Source organism: Heteronotia binoei, chromosome 13, assembly GCF_032191835.1.
Source record: "Heteronotia binoei isolate CCM8104 ecotype False Entrance Well chromosome 13, APGP_CSIRO_Hbin_v1, whole genome shotgun sequence".
Classification (NCBI taxonomy): domain Eukaryota; kingdom Metazoa; phylum Chordata; class Lepidosauria; order Squamata; family Gekkonidae; genus Heteronotia; species Heteronotia binoei.
The window spans coordinates 61,354,119-61,374,779 of NC_083235.1; the positions used below are offsets into that span (position 1 = coordinate 61,354,119).

The 20,661-nt window shown below is 42.1% G+C and overlaps 1 protein-coding gene across 1 annotated transcript in view; it reads left to right on the forward strand.

The window, feature by feature from the left end:
* DNAH17 (dynein axonemal heavy chain 17) overlaps nt 1-20,661 on the forward strand; it is a 206,309-nt gene that overhangs the window by 175,343 nt on the left and 10,305 nt on the right. The window contains exons 64-72 of the mRNA XM_060252097.1: nt 379-571; nt 1,645-1,880; nt 2,543-2,665; nt 12,120-12,324; nt 14,248-14,412; nt 14,574-14,714; nt 15,058-15,228; nt 18,197-18,319; nt 19,634-19,827. Coding sequence (XP_060108080.1) covers nt 379-571; nt 1,645-1,880; nt 2,543-2,665; nt 12,120-12,324; nt 14,248-14,412; nt 14,574-14,714; nt 15,058-15,228; nt 18,197-18,319; nt 19,634-19,827 — 1,551 coding nt within the window. The remainder of the gene's footprint in view (nt 1-378; nt 572-1,644; nt 1,881-2,542; nt 2,666-12,119; nt 12,325-14,247; nt 14,413-14,573; nt 14,715-15,057; nt 15,229-18,196; nt 18,320-19,633; nt 19,828-20,661) is intronic.

Consider the following 20,661-nt stretch of genomic DNA (forward strand, 5'->3'; position numbering starts at 1 on the left):
GAAATTGATAATTGTGAAAATGGTTGTAATTCTTCAATAATGTTTGGACAGAAATGAATCCCATTTATTTGAATCTTATCACAGTTGAAAGGAATGCTTTCTTGCTATAAGTTTTACTATAGTTATAAGTGCCACAACCTGTCAGCAGTAGGCAAGTATCTGTGCAAAAGGTATGCCAAGAATGCAAAGCACATGTTTAAGTTGCCTATCACACAATTCAAAACCGATCTTCAGCATGCAGAAACTGTTCCCCTTATCTTAAACTACAGAACGTTCGTTTGGTTCTGGGAAAGGACAAGACTAGCCCCAAGACCGAGCTGGCCAGAATCTCAGGCTGTGCTAATCAAACTCTTATCTCCTTGTGGAATATTTCTTAAGGCTGGTTGGCGGATTAGCATCTGAAAACGTGCGCTGGGCTGAATCTGTGGAAAATTTCCGTGAACAAGAAAAGACCCTGTGCGGAGATGTGCTGCTGATCACTGCGTTTGTTTCCTATGTTGGCTACTTTACCAAGAAATACAGGACAGAGCTTCTTGACAAGTTCTGGGCGCCTTACTTACTTCAGCTAAAGGTAAATCTAATTCAGCAGCAACATGCACTCATACACACCTAGATGAAGCTCTGTGGCAGAAATGCAGAGGCAGATATTTGGACATGCAGGTTGTATACCGCCAGGCCTCCATGAGCCCTTTCTAGGGCTTAAGATTTTGATCCAAGAGACCCCATACTAAAGTGGGCTGTCACCAGCCCTGCATCAAACATTCCTTGGGCTCTAAACCTTTTGGGAGTGTCCTTATCCATTTATGACTCATTCATTCAGGACAAAGAGAGTCAGCTGGCTCATCCCAGCTCAAAGCCCTTAAATAATCCAGCACTCAGATTGCAGTCGCCATTTGCCATCTCTTCTCCTATGAAAGGGGCCTCGAACTTTTACCATAGCTATGCCTTCATGTAGCAACCTATTGCTCATTCTCCTCACCCCCACTTTGATTAATTTATTTATTAACATTCCAATCCCAGTTCTTCACCTTCCCCTCCTCCTCACTCTCATAGGCTTGTAGCTATGCCATTAACATTTCACCTATTGATTTTGGAACATTAGTTGGAACGGCATGAGAGAGCCAATGCCTAGATGAAAATTAATCTTTGCTTTCTTTCTCTGGGATATTAAAACTGAGCTGTATCTTTGACAATGTAGTTGTCGTTAGCTCACAAAAAGATTACTCCAAAGCTCAGATTCATTGTCATCTCTTCGAGACAGATGTATTTGCCTTTATCCTTAAATTCTAAATACTTAGCTTGACAGAAGAAACCTACCCCAGTATCTTTGTACATTATTGTTGGGAAAATATTAAACACGGTATCACATACTGCCTAAGCTGATCAAAACTGTAATAATTGGTGTATTTTCAATCACACTTTCCTTCTAGCAGCCCAGGAGATAAGAGGATATTCAGGACAAACAGTCATCTCCTCTCATCTTCCCAGCTAGCTGTACCTTGTGTTTTTTAAACCACTGATAAAGAATATGTTCCCATTATTGCCTGCAACATACACCCTCTGCAGGTCCAATAGTAATATTCTGTAGGAGAGAGAAGCAGTCTATCCATTCACTATTCTGAGAGAGACCCATTTTTGACACAGGTACCAATTCCAATCACTCCTGGGCTGGACCCTTTGAGTCTTCTGACAGACGATGCAGATATAGCGACATGGAACAACCAAGGACTCCCCAGCGACCGCATGTCAACAGAAAATGCAACTATACTGTGTAACACAGAACGTTGGCCACTCATTGTGGACGCCCAGCTCCAAGGGATCAAATGGATTAAGAACAAACATGGAGCAGAACTGAGAGCCATCCGGCTAGGGCAGAAAAAGTTGAGTGATTGCTATTCTATGTTCATTCGTTATGTTTTCTAATTATTCCAAGCAGGAATAATTATAATGGTGATAATTATGTTCTTATGTGTTGGACTGGATGGGCCATTGGCCTGATCCAACATGGCTCCTCTTATGTTCTTATGTCTGGGGCAGAGATGCTCTGTATTCCTGGTGCTTGGGGGGGGGCAACAGTGGGAGGGCTTCTGGTGTCCTGGCCCCACTGGTGGACCTCCTGGTGGCACCTGGCTTTTTGGCGACTGTGTGACACAGAGTGTTGGACTGGATGGGCCATTGGCCTGATCCAACATGGCTTCTCTTATGTTCTTATGAAGCTGATTACAGGTCCATGGACAAGAGTCATAATGTGTGCAAGGTGCCACTTGCCCTCCAGTTCCATAAATATAATGGGGCTCTCTCGGGTCCCTTATTTATATATTGGGAGCAGCAGAATATGCCTCCTCTGCCACAGACTCCACTCTAGATCTGTCCTGCATTAAAGGACACTGAGAAATTGGGCCCTGGACTGGGGGTCCCTTCCTCTAAGTCTGAGCATTCTGATTGTGCACCATGTAGTCGGAGTCCCTCAGTATACTGCAGTGAATTTTTTTGTGTTCTGAATGACTGTGACATTCTTAAGGGTCTCTTTCTGACGCTGCAGTTATCTAGACATCATTGAACAAGCCATTTCTGATGGAGACACTTTGCTCATTGAGAACATTGGGGAGACTGTGGAGCCTGTGCTGGATCCTTTGTTAGGTCGAAACACCATCAAGAAAGGGAAGTAAGTGTGCTGTTGTTGCCGTTGCACAGGCATTGAGGTCTCGTAGCCCCTGCTTTTTAAAAGGGAAAGTGCTGGAGAGGTTTTGGACTTTTGGTCCAGTCAGGAGAGAGTCCCTTGTTGGCTTTTTCCTTCCTGTTATTAAAGACATCTATAGGTGAGAGTAGACTTTGCCATAAGTGTGTGATTTTACTGGCACAAAGAGAGAGGGGTACGCTGCACTAAGTTGTCTTTAAGCCTCTGCCTACACTGGCAAGATTGCCTCTGTTACTAAGTAGCCAGAACAGGAGTCATACAGCTGCTGTTTGGTGACATTCCCAGACAGCAGCAAGTAACTCCAGATCTGTCTTGTCCTACTACAATGAAACTGAGCTTAACCAAGACTGGTGTTTCACTTTCCTGGATATATGAGTTTCTCTACAGCTCAGTTATACGGAACACGGTGGCAGGCTTCCAATTTATAGTGTATTTTAGGGGAGAGAAGTGGAGGGCCTGCAAGACAGTCATGGGGAAAATCCCATGTCCCACCTCACCACCTACCATGGAGCTCAGCTGCCAGCATCCTCCTCTGCCATACCCACGTCCACAGTGATTGCCAGCTTTCACTGCTGCCAGGCCTGGGGCACCTGCCTGTGTCCACTGCTGGTACAAAGTGGCTGCCTGCGTCCACCACTGCCAAGCTGAAGTGGTTCCCTAAGTGCATTCTCTGTACTTGCACAGAGAACACAGTTGTACTCAGGTGGGTGGGTTTAACACCCTTCTATATTCTATTTTTTTTTTATTTAAGATTTTTCTGCAAATTTGGGGAGTACCCCAGGTTTGCAAGAAAATCTCTTAAGCATCTGTGTGTCCCTGATCCATGGTTTTAGGTATCCACAGATGGAGGCCATGGGTCACTATTAGTATATAGATTTAGACCCAATAGCTGAGCTGAAGCAACTGGATCCCCATCCAATCCACTAGGTCTAGTAACCTCTGGGGTACCAGGGTACAGAAAGGGGTAAAGATTTTCCAATAGATTTCTAGGACATTCTTGAGATTAAATTTAAATACAAAACAGCCTGGTACATGGTTTTCTGTAAATCCGTAAGTGGCTAGGCATCACATTACACCTTTCTTTCTCAGCAGCAGCATCCTTTCTTCTCTGCCAGAACCCATTCAGTGTACCTTAATACCCCAGTTGCTTTTCTGCTTAGGATAAGCAAGCTAATCATTTCTCTTTTAAATGGTTAACTACTTCTCTTTGCCAAAAGGAAAGAGCTTCAGCTTTACATTAGGCTCACGCTGTGCATAACACCATCTTCATATCTTGCTTCCCCATGCCTATTTAGTTTTGCAAAGAAAGGAATGTAGAATTACTTCCTATAGCCATTGATGACTTTAACAGAAATTACTGGTTAAGAGTTCCCAGAGTAACACATTACCATCCTTTTTTTTTTTTTTTTTTTTTTTAGGAAAAATTTTTACTTTTATTAGAGTACAAAAAAAGAACAATACATAGACAAAAGAAAGAAAACGAATATACACCAAAAAGCAACACATACAAATAATACATAGCCTAGTAAGCAGCTAGGCCATAAACAAAATACAAGCATCCATTCCCCCTTACCCAACCAAGCACACTGGGAGGAGGAGAGGTTTCGATAAAATAAGAACAAATTTACTAATTATAATTTCACAATTATTTCAACTGTACCTTACATAAAATAGCTTGAAACTAAGCGTTAACCTTTCCTTTGGACGATAATTGTGTCATGTTTCAATATAATTACTCCGTGTCAAATCCTTTACTTTTGGCCCATTTGTACACTGGGTCCCATTCCTCCTGACACTTCTGCACATTTCCATTTCTTAATCTTGTAGACATTAGGTCGGCCTCAGCGGTTTCTAATAGTTTATTTACAAACTCTTCTCTGTTCGGGGTTTTCTCACCCTTCCAATACTTGGCATATAATATTCTGGCAATTGTAATTATATACATTAGCAGTTTCAACTTTGTTACCGGCACTTTTTGCCTGCAGATGTTCAACAGATATAGTTCCGGCACGTGGGTAATTTGTATTTCCAAAATTTTTTGAGTCCAGATGTTAATTTGCACCCAATACTTTCTAGCTAATTTGCATTGCCACCATATATGAAATAAAGAACCTTTAACTTCTCGACATTTCCAGCACTTATTTGAATATGTGGGGTAGATTTTTGCCAATCTATTAGGTGTAAGATACCACCTGTATACCATTTTATATAAATTTTCTTTAAGATCTACTGGTCTTATCAGCTTTAAATTCTGTTTCCATAGTTTCTCCCATTCCTCTAAGTCTATATTATAGCCAAAGTCTTTGAGCCAAGGAATCCATGCCTCCTTCACCACTTCATCACTCATCTTAATTTGTAGCAGCCAATCATACACCTTGGAGATCATCTTCTGCTTAGATTCTATAATCAAATCTAGCTCAATTTGTGTATTCACAAAGCCTTTTCCTTTATCAGCCCGAAATCTTGATCTTAGTTGACATTGAAGCCACCAACTTAACTTGCCAATCTCTTCTTCAATCAGTTCATTTTTGTCATTCAGTAAATATGCATAGTCCTGTGGACTGTCCCAGTTATACAAATTGGGGTGAGTCAAAGCTTCAATCGGTGATATCCACTTGGGGGTATAGGAATATTGTAACTTAATATCACTCCAAATCTTATACAAAGATCTTCTTATTTCATGTCTAAGAAATTGACCCGTTTTTGCAGGAACATGATACCACATATAGTTGTGCCAACCTTCGCCCAGGCCAGCACCTTCAATGATCAACAGTCTCTTATTGTCCAGTTTACACCAATCTCTCAACCATGCCATGCCACATGCTTTATAGTATAGATTCCAATCTGGGAGAGCTAGGCCGCCTCTTACTTTACTGTCTTGTAAAACTTTCAGTTTTATTCTAGCCTTCTTGCCCTGCCAGATAAAAGTCTTGGTCATGGTATTAAGTTGTTGAAAAAAGGTTTTGGGTATCGTGACTGGTATTGTCTGAAACAGAAACAGGACTCTCGGGAGGATATTCATCTTAATTGTCGCAATTCTGCCCAGAAGTGAAATCTGAAGATCTTTCCAAGTGGTTAAGTCGTGACGAATCAATTTCAGTATTTTTTCATAGTTGTCTCTATATATAGTCTTTAGATCATTTGTAAGATGAATTCCCAAATACTTAATTTTTTTCTCATGTTTGAATCCTGACAATTCCTCAAGTAATTGGATCTGGTCCTCCGGCATATTCTTAGATAAAATTTTGGTCTTTACAACGTTCAACTTAAAGCCAGAGACTTCGCCAAATTCTCTTATTTGTTGTTTCAAAAGAAGTATCGAAGAAACAGGTTGTTCCAAAATGAATACCAGATCGTCAGCAAATGCCAAAGTCTTCAACTCTATACTGTGTATTCTTGTACCTTGAATTCGGATATCCTCTCTAATCTTCTTAATCAACGGTTCCAACGTCAAAATAAAGAGTAAAGGAGAAAGAGGACAACCTTGTCTTGTACCTTGTTCAATTTCTATTGAGTCTGTCATTACTCCATTGAAACTCACTTTTGCTGTTTGTTTTGAATACACCGCTTCCACCATTCTAATGTACTTTTCGCCACATCCAGTTGCAGTCAATATAGCTTTGATGAAATTCCAATTAACATTGTCAAAGGCTTTTTCTGCATCAACAAAGATTGCCGCAAATTCTTTATCCGGATGTTCCTTGTAATATTCAATTACATTCAACAAAAGTCTCACATTCTGATTCATTAGTCTTCCTGGGACAAAACCAGTTTGATCTTCATGAATCAAGCTTGGAATTACTTTCTTCAATCTATTTGCAAGTATCGCTGCAAAAATCTTATAGTCGCTGTTCAAAAGTGAAATTGGCCTATAATTTTTAACTTCTGCTGGATCAGTACCATCTTTGTGAATAAGTGTAATTAAAGCTTCTTTCCAGGAATCCGGGATCACCCCTGTATTATAAGCCTCCTCAATAACTCTCTTAAAGGGTAACAATAGTAAGTCTTCAAATGTTCTGAAAAATTCGATCGGTAGACCATCCGGACCTGGAGTCTTATTGCTTTTTTGAGTTTTAATTACCTCAACAATTTCTTGTATTGAGATAGGACTGTCCAAACTTACTTGTTGTTCTTTAGTTAATTTTTGAACTTCCACTCTCTTTATGTAGTCGTCTTGATTTGATTGATCAATTTTTTGTTTCTTATAGAGATTCTTGTAAAAGTTTCGAATGACGATTCCCATTTGAGAGTTTTGAAATAACTCCTCATTGGTTTCACTTTTCAGCATTTTAATGATCTTTTTCTCCTTTTCTTTCCTTAATTTGTATGCCAGCCATCTACTCACTTTATTTGCATTTTCGAAGTGGTTTTGTCTTGTCCATTTTAATTTTTTCTCGATTTCTTCTGCTAATAGAATATTAATCTTGTGTTGAATGAAACTAATTTTGGCCTTCACCTCCTTGGGATTTTTCGCTTTCTGTTGCTTCTCAAAATGTTGCAGTTTCATTATAAGATCATTGTACACTTTCTTACGTTCTCTCTTCCTCCTCGCTGTATATCTAATAGCAACACCTCTAAAGAAAGCCTTGAATGCATCCCAGATAACTGGAACCTTGGTATCTTTTTCCACGTTAATCTTAAAGAATTCTTGAATTTCTTCTTTAGCTGTTTCTACAAATTGTGTTTCTCTTAAGATTTGCAAATTTAGAGTCCATCGAGGATTTCTTGATTGCTGCTCCAGAGTCAACATAATTGGATTATGGTCTGCATATGATTGTGGAAGAATATCAGCTTGACTGACCGAAAGAATCATACTCAAAGATATCCAAAACATATCAATTCTTGACCAAGTTTTATGCGCGTGAGAGTAAAAAGTGAAATCTGTGGTAATCGGATTTTTTGTTCTCCACGCATCCACCAAATTAAGTTCTTCAACCATTTGCAAGAAGGAACTTGGCACTGTATTACGGTTTTTCTTTCTCTTCTGAGAATCATCGTATTTCTTATCCATTTTTATATCAAATACAGCATTGTAATCTCCCACAATACAGTACCTATCAGAATTAAATTCACTCAATTTGAGATACAGGGCTTGGTAAAATTTTTCTTGATTATCATTGGGAGCGTAGATGTTTCCTAATATTGTTTTAAGTCCGTTCAATTCAATTTCTACTATAATGATTCTTCCCTGGTCATCCGAATATAAACAATTTGACTTAATATGTTGAGAGACATAAATCGCAACTCCCTTCTTCTTTTTAGATGGATCACATGAAGAATATAAAACTCCTAACTTCTTATTTTCTAAATACTTCCGGTTATCATATCTAATATGAGTTTCTTGCAGACAGATAATTTGAGCATCTGATTTTCTCAACTGTTGAAATGTCTTCCTCCTTTTGCCAGGTTCATTTAAACCGTTTATGTTCAAAGAAAGTATTTTGGTACCCAGATTGGAATTCATTTTGGAAGATCCTTACTATCCGGTATATTGGCTAAGTCTTTCCTGCTCTGAAGTCTAGTCTTAATCTTTTCGTGCTTCTTTTTGGGAATCGCCCCCTCAAGAGATTTTTGGGAATTTTCTTGCTCCTGTTCTTCTCCTGAGTCAGATCCGTTAGATTTCACATGTTCATTCCAGAATTCTTCCATCTTTGCCTCTGTGGTGATGTTAAATCTCTTGGCTTGGAATGTGAAAAACAAACCTTGTGGAATCAGCCATCTGAATTGAATTTCATGTTGAATTAGCCAGGTGGACAACTTTTTGAATTTAAATCTCCGCTGTCTCACACTCCAAGGTATTTCTTTCAAAATTTTGACCTTAGTTTCTTTCCAGTTAAATTCACATTCTCTAGCTTTCCGAAGAATCCTTTCCGTCATTTCTGGGCGTGCAAACTTGACTTGCACCTCCCTAGGAAGTTTGTGTTTCCTTGTATAAGTTGAAGACACTCTTTTGGCCCAGAGGATGTCTTTTGGACCATCCTCCAGTAATTCTTCGTCATCAACCCTTAGAATATCCATAATTTTACAAATTAAGTCCTCCTCCTTCTCTTCAGGCAAGTTTTGAAAACGCAGGATCGTTGCCGCCTTTTCCATTTCTAATCGCATCACACGGTCTTCTAGCTCCAAAATTTCTGTTTGGTGTTCCCTGACTAACATGCCGGTCTGTCTATCACGTTCCTCCATTCTGTCGACCTTGGCTGTTAGTCCATGAACTTGCTGAGTGTTTGCCAATAATTGTTTTTGAAATTCTGCAAGTTGTTCATTTGTTTTTTTAACCTGATACATCAAGTCAGTTTTCAATCCCTCTAGAGCTTCTTGATTCTGCTTAAAGCCCGCAGTAACCATATTTTGTAGTTTTTCCAAGGCATCTTGTTGAACCGGTACTGAGCCTGCTGACCCTGCTGGGCCTGCTCTTGCTCCCCCAGCCGGGGGGGTACCTTGCAGAAATTTTTTAATCTTTGTTTCTGTCATGGTGGTTGGGCCTCCCAAAAAACAACTCAGAATAATAAATCTTCTACAAAATTAATACTAACAGTGCTAGGTCCAGTCAATATTCAATAACCGTCAATTCACCAATAATTCTTAAATTCTTAAATTCAATTGACAGCTTAAAAGTTTCAGATGCCTTGGGAAAGACAGTGAGAAAGACCAATAGAAATCATAAAGCAAGAAGGAATACCCAACCTGGGGAAAAAGCTAGATCAATCAAACAATTTAAAAAATATTAGGTTCAGTTAAATTGTTCTACTACTCTTATAAACATTTAAACCATTCACTTAGATCAGAAAATTAAACACAGAGCTCCCCAAGTTGCCCCCCAAAATCCCAGTCTTATCTTAACAGTTCTTTCTTCCTTCTTCTGCCTTCTCTCTTCCCTTCTTTCTTCTCTCTTCACTGCTCTATTATGCCCTTGTTTACACTATTCTCAGTCTTATTAAGTTGGCACTGTTCTCAGTCTTAATAAATTGATACTTCAAAGTTCTGAAAGAAGATAATTCAATAAGAGCAGTCTTAATAAGTTGGTATTTCAAGGCTCTGAAAAAAGGCAGTTCAATAAAAACAGAAGTACAGTTCAGAAGAGGCAAGAAAAGTTCCCAAAGTAACTTGGAGAGAGTAAATTATAATCCAAAAGGCACCCAAGATCTTCAATAGAGCGTAGCCACAGCTATAGCTGCTAAAAACTACAGCCCTACCCTTTTAAACCGCCTGCAGTTAACTCTGAGACCCAAAGACACAGTTCAGACAGAAGAAGGAGAGATCCAAGGTGGCTAAGAAAAAAGTATGTTGTAATCCAAAAGGCACCCAAAATCTTCAATAGAGCGTAGCCACAGCCGTAGCTGCTAAAAACTACAGCTCTACCCTTTTAAACAGCCTGCAATTGACTCTAAAACACGGAAGCACAGGGGACAAGGCTAATCCTTGCCACAAACAAAAATAGAACCTATCCTGGAAAAAAAGCCGTTCTTCAAAAACGATTGCTTAAAGAGGGGAAGGGAAACCAAGAACGGAGGAGGCCAGGAAAAGTCAAAGTCAAGGTGGGGGAGATTTCACAAAGATACCGTCCAGATTCAGGCCGATTTCAGCACTTTCTAAACTTCCGCTTCAGTCCCTCTTCGGCTCGAATCGGCCATTGCAGCTCGCCCTCAGTCTCTCCCCCAATCGCCCCCACCAAATCCAGCAGGAAAAAAAAAAAGAAAGAAAGAAAAAAAAGAAAAAGAGAGCCCGACCAACTCGTCTCGGCTCGTCTCGCCCCCAAATTACTTCTCCCCCCTCAGAAATAGAACGTTTTAATTCCGCTCACTCACCACGCCGCTCAGCCGATCTACTAAAAAGTTAAAAAAGGAACTGCGTGTCTCGCTCTCGCTCTCGCTTTCGCCCGAGCGCTCGCACTCCGCCATTTGCCGCCGCACGCTCACCAACTCCACCTCACTCCCACTGCTCCAAAACGAAACCGCTCACTGGCGGGCTTGTTTTAAGTTCTTCTTCAACAGCTTGCAAGAGAGCCAAACGACACGAAGAATGAAGACACCAACATAGGAAAACACCTTTCTTGGTAAGCTGGAAGGAGTTTGCGTTTCCTCTCCGCTCCCCTTTCCGGCGGCACAGCTGGGCACATCAGTGTTGGTTGGGAAACGGCCAAGGGGGAAGCCGGTCCTGGGGGAGAAACCTTCGTCCCTCCCTCACATCCAGCAGCCCCCCAGACTTCGGAGCGTCTCAGACTGCTCCGTAAGGGGTGTCCACAATAGTGGGCCCCCTCAATCTCCCACCAAACAGAACACCCTCCCCGAGCACCGAGAAGGAGTCCGCTTCACTCCGCCATCTTGCCGGAAGTCAACACATTACCATCCTATGCATATCTACTTGGAAGGAAGCCATATTGATGTCAATGGGACTAACTTTCAAGAAAAGATGTTTTATTTATATTGATCAAAAACTGAGGGCTGCTCCTCATACCACTTATTTTTAAATTGGTCCCAAAATTACCGTCTTATGCCTGCACTTTCCTTTTTGGCATTTGTACTTATATTCCCACAAACGCTACTTCTGCTGCAAAAGTTTAACTGTTTTGCTATTAGGAGGCAAAAATTTGGCCAGTGTGTGGAAGTTCAGCATGCTTATGGTAGCTGCAGGTCTACAAAGCAAACTTTTTTCTCAAGAATAACCAGAATAGCTTTTTGTACACATACTTTCCCCATAGAATTATAAGAAGCCAGTTTGGTGTAGTGGTTAAGTGTGCGGACTCTTATCTGGGAGAACCAGGTTTGATTCCCCACTCCTCCACTTGCACCTGCTGGAATGGCCTTGGGTCAGCCATAGCTCTGGCAGATGTTGTCTTTGAAAGGGCAGGTGCTGTGAGAGCCCTCTCAGCCCCACCTGCCCCACAGGGTGTCTGTTGTGGGGGAGAAAGGTAAAGGAGATCGTGAGCCGCTCTGAGACTCTTCGGAGTGGAGGGCGGGATATAAATCCAATTTCTTCTTCTTCTTCTTCTTCTTCTTCTTCTTCTTCTTCTTCTTCTTCTTCTTCTTCTTCTTCTTCTTCTTCTTCTTCCCTTCCTTCTTCCTCCTTCTTTCTTTCTTCTTCTTCTTTCTTCTTCTTGTGTGCCTTCTGTAGGGTTAAGTCTTTGATGTCCAGCCCTGTTTTAGTCTTTGTTCCAATTGTCCCTTTCAGTTTATCTTCTATCACTTGTATTTGACCTCATTTGTATCAGGCCTCATTTACCATTTTTTTAAACAAGTGGGTAGTATCGTAAAACTTAATTTACCTGTAATGTTTGCCAGGTCATCTCTTCTAGAGCAAAGTATTAGGGTTTCCTGAATCCATGCTAAAATAAAATGCAGTGGAAACCCTCTTAGCTACTAATAGCTGTGACCTATGAGTTAGACGGGTGCATTTTTAGTCTTCTACATACTCTAATCTCCAGGTACATTAAGATGGGAGACAAAGAAGTAGAGTACCATCCCAATTTCCGCCTCATTCTGCACACCAAATACTTCAACCCTCACTACAAACCAGAGATGCAGGCTCAATGCACATTGATCAACTTCCTCGTCACCAGGGATGGACTGGAAGACCAGCTTTTGGCTGCTGTGGTGGCAAAGGAAAGACCTGACTTAGAGGAACTGAAGGTATTGTTATCAGAAAAATGATGTGTGGCAAGAATTTTGGGGTGGCTATACTTTCACTAATTCCAAAAGAAACCAGATGGTTTAAGGCAGGGGTGGCCAAACTTGCTTAACATAAGAGCCACATAGAATAAACGTCAGATGTTTGAGAGCCACAAGGCAAGAAGGCAGGCAAATAGATGGAGGAGGGAGAGAGAGTTGGAAAGAAAGCAAATTTAACTTTGAATGCAGTCTCCAAGCCACCGGCTGGCTTGGCTTGGAGAAGTGATTTAAAGAGAGAAATGCCTTCTCCAAGCTGGCCAACAGGGTGGTGAGGGCTTCAAGAGCCACATAATATGTGCGAAAGAGCTATATGCGGCTCCCGAGCCACAGTTTGGCCACCCCTGGTTTAAGGTGAAGCTTTGAATCTACTGCCCCGAATAACTTGCTACATACAAACAGGGTACAGATTGGGAAATCACAGCAATTTCCTCATCATGTAGCTCTCATATCTAACACAAGCAGTCAGATGAACAGCAGATGTTATTTTAGAACATGTGAGATGCTGATAGACAAAGAAAACTATTTCCATATAAAAATATGTTCCAATAGCATGCTGCTGAGTAATTAAAGGGTGGAATGGGCAAGTCTGAGATAAAGCAAATGCGGATCTTCAAGACCTGTAGTCAATGCTGGGATGGGACGGGGGAGCTGCACCTCCACCCCACCTAGGGAGAATACCTTCCTGGTTGAGTTGAAAGGAGATTTTCTTTCCTTTTCTGGGATGGTTATGGACATACTGAAAACATCGTTGAGAAAAACCCATTTGTGGTTAATGCAGTCTCTCAAGTAGGCATGAGTTTTAAATGGAACATCATCATTTATTTTATTTATAAACTGCTTCTACATCCTAACTCTGCCCTTAAGTTGTTGCCATTATCACATTACAGCATTGCACAATGAGTGAAAATACATAGGATGATATAACACCTTGCTTTCCCACCCAGTGATAACCCTGATGCTGGGCTCGAACACACTTACAGGGAGAGCACAAACTGAGCCGGCTTCATGTTCTTTGTTGCATTTTCACCCTTCCTCGGTTCCCATAGGGCCATTAGACATTGTTAGACTTTATAGAAGGTTTGTAGTCATTCACATGGCTGCCAGCATAAGGCAGCAGCATGCTGATTTGTACATGCTGTTTGGTGTAGTGGTGAAGTGTGCGGACTCTTATCTGGGAGAACCGGGTTTGATTCCCCACTCCTCCACTTGCACCTGCTAGCATGGCCTTGGGTCAGCCATAGCCCTGGCAGAGGTTGGCCTTGAAAGGGCAGCTGCTGTGAGAGCCCTCTCCAGCCCCACCCACCTCACAGGGTGACTGTTGTGGGGGAGGAAGGTAAAGGAGATTGTGAGCCGCTCTGAGACTCTTCGGAGTGGAGGGCGGGATATGAATCCAATATCTTCATCTACCTCACAGGGTGACTGTTGTGGGGGAGGAAGGTAAAGGAGATTGTGAGCCGCTCTGAGACTCTTCGGAGTGGAGGGCAGGATATAAATCCAATATCTTCATCTACCTCACAGGGTGACTGTTGTGGGGGAGGAAGGTAAAGGAGATTGTGAGCCGCTCTGAGACTCTTTGGAGTGGAGGGCGGTATATAAATCCAATATCTTCTTCATCTTCTTCTTCTACATTATTCCGCCATGTTCAACTGAGATTCTTCATCCAAATTACTGGGTTTAATAATCCTTGTGCTGAGAGGATCACCTGTTAGATCAGCTTAAATCATTCAAAGATTATGTTTTATATTGTAGAAATGCATTTTATTTTCCTGCCTTACCTTGAGGGTGGGGACTTGTAGCTCTTCTTGGAAAAAAATCCATCTTTGAAAGAATGAGAAGAGAAATGAATATCTAAATCCCAACCCCTTCCTCTTGTCGCTGGATTAGGCCACTCTCACGAAACAACAGAATGAATTTAAGATCAGCCTGAAGGAACTTGAAGATTCCTTACTGGCCAGACTCTCTGCTGCATCAGGGAACTTTCTGGGGGACACGGCCTTGGTAGAGAATCTTGAGACAACCAAGCGAACAGCTATGGAGATAGAGGAAAAGGTAAGCAAGGTGCCACCGCTGTAACTCTGAGAGCACTGTAACTGGTAAGAGGTGTTTGTGGAGTACCAGCCCTGGCAACAAAGGGAAGACCTGGAGGGTGGTTTTCTGGATACTGACATTGTGGAGTGTTGAAGACTGTGCTCGCTCTCTCTCTTTCTTAGGTGAAAGAAGCTAAGATTACTGAAGTGCGAATTAATGAAGCTAGAGAGAACTACAGGCCAGCTGCAGAAAGGGCATCCTTGTTATATTTTATACTGAACGACCTCAACAAAATTAATCCCATCTATCAGTTCTCTCTAAAGGTAATGGAACAGGCCAATTTGCTGCATCATTAACTACATTTGTGTAAGAGAGTCATTTCAGCCTTTGTTAGCACATCTACAGAGTCCCTCAGGCCATCTTGCATTGATACTTGGTAGCCTTCTATGCTAATAACGGTTGATTGGATTGGATTCTTGTAGCTTGCCTGTATGGCAGGGGCTATTGGATGACTGCTATATTGAAGAATAAACAGATTAAAAGCCTGGTGTTGACGTTAAGGCTTATCTCATGTTGTGGATAAAGACAACTGCCCTGTCTGTGTGGCTTTTAATAAAATGCTGAAAAGCACAGTCACCGTCTAAGTCTGAACTTCTTTTTTGCCAGGCATTCAATGTAGTCTTTGAGAAAGCCATCCAACGTACTCTTCCAGCAGATGATGTAAAACAACGGGTGATCAACCTAACAGATGAGATCACATACTCTGTCTTTATGTACACAGCTCGAGGACTGTTTGAGAGAGACAAACTCATATTTTTAGCCCAGGTTGCTTTTCAGGTAAGGAGATTTAAATGCTGGTACTGACTTAAAGTAATGGAAATTTCTGTTTTCATGTCTTGGGAGTTAGGCAGCATCCCTTCTGCTTCACGATAATAATAATCATTAATAATTATCATATGGCATTGTGTGTAGTATAGCCAGGAGATCTGAAGATTATCTGGCAGCCTTAAATTATAACGGTTTTCACGTTATGCAACACTAGTTGGTGAGCTAGATTTATTTTTTAGGCTGAGAGAGCTTTGAAAGAGCTATGATTGACCCAAAGTCACCCAGCAGGCTTCAAGTGGAGGAATGCAGAACTGGACCCAGTTCTTCAGATTAGAGTCTGTCACTCTGAACCGCTATACCATGCTGGCTCTCTTGCATGGTAATCAGTGCGGCAGAGGCAACACTTTATTAGCTGCTCCTTTATTCTTACTTCACTACCTTGGAAAAAGTGCTAACAGTCAATGAGAGATTAAATATCAACTAGAGCAGAAGCAGAAAAGTATTATAAGACAAAGTATAGCAAAGAAGGAAGGGAAGATTTGTGGGAGAAAGCTCCTGGTCAATGAAGATGCAACAGGAAAGATAATATCCAACCAAGTCAGGTCAAAGCAGAAAGCTGAGTCCACCCAACAATAAAATCAATAGGCAAGAAAATAGCTTAGGCAGCGCAATCCAACTGTGTTCAAAATAGGGACAGGTAGTCCCTTAAAGACCAAGCTCTCTGTAGTAGATGTACATTGACTGTTGAGGTTAGTGCTCAGGAGTCATCAGATTTTAGGGTCCCACTACACAGAATGCCACATTTGGCCTCATAAGACTCCAGAGTCGGACTTCCTGCTGATAGTATCCATGTACTAGCCTTTGGGATCTTCTTGATGGCTTCTGTACAGTCATACACACGTGTACTGCGTGTGTGCTGAACCCAACATTGGAATCTTCTAGAGCTATCCCTAGAGCTATCCCAATCGGTACTTAACAAGCTAAGGATTTTTGCGCTCACCCCAGTAGGCATGCGCAGGAACCCCACCACACATCCGTCAGGAACCCCACCACACATCCCCACACATCTTCTGACTGCCGCTCTGATCGGTCGATCTCCTCGCTCCAGCCAGTACTTTTCGTTGAATGTCCCCCTTTTTTCAAATAGTCTTTTCCTATTTGTCATCTATACTCTCTCTCTCAAAAAAAGCAAAACAAAAAAACCAGAGAGAGAGAGGAAAGTGGAAGACTTTACTTTCCTCAGCTCTTGGACCACCCCCCCCCCCTTCTCGTCGCCTTTCCTCAGACCTCAACAGCGGGCACCTATCAGTGGCAATGAAGGCAGCTCTCCCTTCGTCCGCTGCCCCCCACCCCGTCTCTGTTTTTCACTTGGGTTAAGCAGCAGGGGTGGTGTCTACATGGGGTGCACCCTGTCCAAGCAGCCTTTTCATGGCCCCTGCTCCGAGGACCTTTTGATTGAGTCCTGCAATTTGGAGCCTCCCATAGGTATTGGGTGCCTTACTGCCCACCGTACTGGCTGTGGGCAACTGCAACCAGACTTGTTCTGATTGACACTGAGAGGAGGGACTTCACAAATCTCCCCAGCCAACTGGGGAGGCTCTGCCATTGACTCCAAATGCTGGCGCCTCTCCCCATCCTTTGGACACTCAGTTGCAGAGCCAACTTCAACTGCCTCCCCACTGACTAACTTACACTGAACATCAGACAGTCTCTGCTTTTGCCATCGGAAGACCTTTAAGTCTATGGCGACAACATAAAACTACTAGACTATCTATACCCTGACATTTTCTTTGGCCTCTGCCCATGCCGTATCGTTTCCACTCAACACATGGCTGCATTAACGCTTCCTGTCTCCAACTGCAGTGCTACAACCCACAAAGAATTTTGATCTATGCCTATCCGTACTCCAAATGCTTCCCCTTGGTTGGATCATGCTTGTCCGATGCATGAACTCGACCTGAGCTCACACTCACTCACCTGAACCAAATTCAGGGATTCCGACATTTTCCCCTCTCTCCAGAGGTGTCCTTTCGCTTGAAAGTAGTGTCTGAGTTCCTTCTTAACTCTGACACTTCTTTCTGGCCCTCTTTTCCTATATAGGCAACTGATGAGGGGCTCTGTTCTCCAGATGTCAAAATGGTCCTCCCCCTTTTTTTGTTTCCTCTTTCAGGAGATCAAAACCCACAGAAGCGACACTTCTGTGTCATTACAGTAAAAACTGTTACATTACAGTAAAACTGTTCAGTTCAATCAAACATTAATTAAACATTGACCTTCATCTCCCATAACTCCTCACCCTTTGGCCAGACAGTCCTCTATTCAATTTTCAGGTAGGTACTCCAGCATCTCAGGTGAGATCCTCAGTAAAATACTAGTATAGTCTGACATACTTCACTGGTAGCTGATGTATTTTTTCTATAATAACCAACTTTACCTTAGAGCTGCCAGCACTCTCCAGCCGTTTTCCCTCCAGCTTGTCAGTCACATGTGTGTGGGACTGTACAGAAGCCACAAAGATAAATAGGCTGCTTACCTGTAATTGATGATCTTTGAGTGGTTTTCTGTGCAGTCACGCGCACACACCCCCAGCCCTCCCCGCTGCTGGCACCTTTCAGTATTCTCATTCTTGGAACCTGCCAGCAACAGTCAAAGGAACTGAGTGGGACATGCTCTTCCCTCAGTTTTGAGCATGTACAGAGCATGCTCACTCCCCAGGCCTGAGGAGAAAGCATTCCAAAATGGCTAGGGATATCTTTATAAGATTCTGATGTCAGGTTTGGAGCAGGCACAGTACTCATATGTATGTGCACAGAAAGCCACTTGAAGATCATCAGTTACAGGTAAGCAATCTGTTTTTCTCCTGTCAACAGTAAACCAGGAAGAGAACTTACTGGGATACAGCTGCTATTCCACCAATGGTTTCCAAAGGAAGTGTGGAAATACAGCCTTAATTTCATACCTTCTGGTTTCACTCCAGGTCCTGTTAATGAAGAAAGAAGTGAATCCAGTGGAGCTGGACTTTCTCCTGCGCTTTCCTTTTAAAGCTGGATTAGCCTCTCCAGTGGATTTCTTATTAAGTCAAGGATGGGGTGGAATTAAGGTTTGTTTGAGAAGTCATTTTATCCTGCTTTTTTAAATCTTTTGACACTTCTGTGCAGCAGTAAATATCCAAAACTGATGAAAAAAATATCAGACTGTGATTAGATACAGCAAGCTTAATGTGCATGCACTATGCATCCATTCAGTGAAAAGTCACTATGTTCTCATTTTATCTCATGTTTGTGTAAACCATTCATTTAACGGAGCAGTTCCTTAATATTGTCGCAAGAGAGCAAGCTTCCTACAACAGAGGTTTGGCTCCTCTGTGGATATGCTTACAAAATGCAGATTTCACTCCTTTCCCTTCCTCCAGCAAAGTCCAAAATGCTCATGCGTGGGGGGGGAGTGTCAGAGAACACATAGGCAAAAAGCCACACAACCTAGGGAGAAGCAGAGAGAACAGTATGAATTATCCCCACTTTTCCACCAGTGGAGATTTTTCTGAAGCAAGAGGCTGTAGGAGAGAAGGAAAGAAAGGCTGTTTTTCTCTCCATTCCCTTGTTCCTAGAACACACATTTTTTAAAAAAAATCTATGAGAGGCCCTGGCCACTGGCATCAGTTTTGCAGGGGGTGCAGGTGAAAGGGAAGGTGGCAAAAATCCATGTTCACAATCAGTCATAACATTAATATGTGAAGCATTCACCAATGTGGAACACTCCATGTCTTTAATAAAAACTAATGTTTAGAGTTATACTTTTACAATAGTACAAATCACGGTTATCCACCAATGATTAGAATCAGCATTAAAAATGACCATGTTTCATGCTATTTTAGCAGAAATCAAATCAGAGGTTTTGGACCCTATTTCCCCAGCCATCCCCACAATGCAAGGTTTTTGCCCTAAGGAGACATATAGTGCAAGTGCTTTCTGCATTGCATCTTCACAATTTCACTCCACCCTCCTCTCGCCATCTATAGATCCTGTTATTTCACTTTAACCGGTAGAAGACACCACCCTAGCAATTCAAGCAGGTATTGGCAGAATACTGGAGGAGAAGGCTCACTGGTATGAATGGAAAATATGTGTTGTTAGAGAGTGAATGACCTTTTACTTATTAAGCAGATTTACAGGCTGCCTTTCCAGAGGGCCACTGGAAGCCGCTTACAACATAAAAAGCAAACAATAAAAGCATAACATCACCTTTAAAAACCATTCTAAAAACCCAGCCGTAAAATGGTTGATAATCCCCCAAGAAACTCAGCATAGGGAATCTCCTATCAGGTGTAATAGAAAAAGGTAGCATTAGGTAGACACACTGATGTAACTGGGGATATGAGATACCAGCACTAGAGCCTCGGTTCTTGTACTCTCAGGTTCTCTCTGAAATGGATGAATTCAAGAACTTGGACAGTGATATCGAAGGTTCTGCTAAGCGGTGGAAAAAGTTTGTAGAGTCTGAGACTCCTGAGAAGGAAGTATTCCCCAAGGAATGGAAGAACAAGACAGCTCTGCAGAAGCTGTGCATGATGCGATGCATGAGACCAGACCGCATGACTTATGCCGTCAAGTATGTATTATGCTCTTTCGAGAACTTGGAGAAAAGGAGAGGCTAGGATTCTCACACTCAGGAATTAAGACATAGGAAATAGGAATGCATTGAGATACTCCAGTGACACGCTATAATACGGGCAGTGCATTCTCAAGTCTAATTTAAAATGCCGATGAAGAAACCTGTATCTTCTACAGTACACACAGGCATAGATCTCATATGGATTCATTCTTAATAAAGGGATACATCTCAGTTATGGAGTTGATGGGCAGTAGATTCAGGATGTGCAATTTACTACCAGTGGACATAGTGACGGCCCTGAGCCTGGATGACTTTAAAAGGTTAGAGAGATGAATGAAGGATAAGTCCATCAATAGCTCGTAGCCTTGGTGCTAGTAGCTACTGATGGACAATAAACCTCTGAATACCAGTGCCAGGAGGCAACATCAGGGGGAAGACCTTAGGCTCTTTGCCCTGCTCATTGGCCTTTAAGGACTGCTGGTTGGGCACTGGGTGGACTAGGCTGCTGGACTAGATGGACTCCTGGTGTGATCCAGCCACAGGTCTTATGTTTTTATGCATCTTGAAGATCCTAGAAAGCTGGAACAGACTTTTAAGTACACATATTCTCAAGTATTAGCTGTGACCTGGATAGCCCAGGCTAGCTTGATCTTATCAGATCTTGGAAGCTAAGCAGGGTTGACCCTGGCTAGTATTTGGGTTGGAGACCTCCATGGAATACCCAGGCATACATGGAGGCAACTTGAGTCCTATTGACAGCCTACGAATTATTCACTCAATGATAATTCTTTATCCAGTGAGGAGGAATGCTTGATTCAATGATCAAGTCAA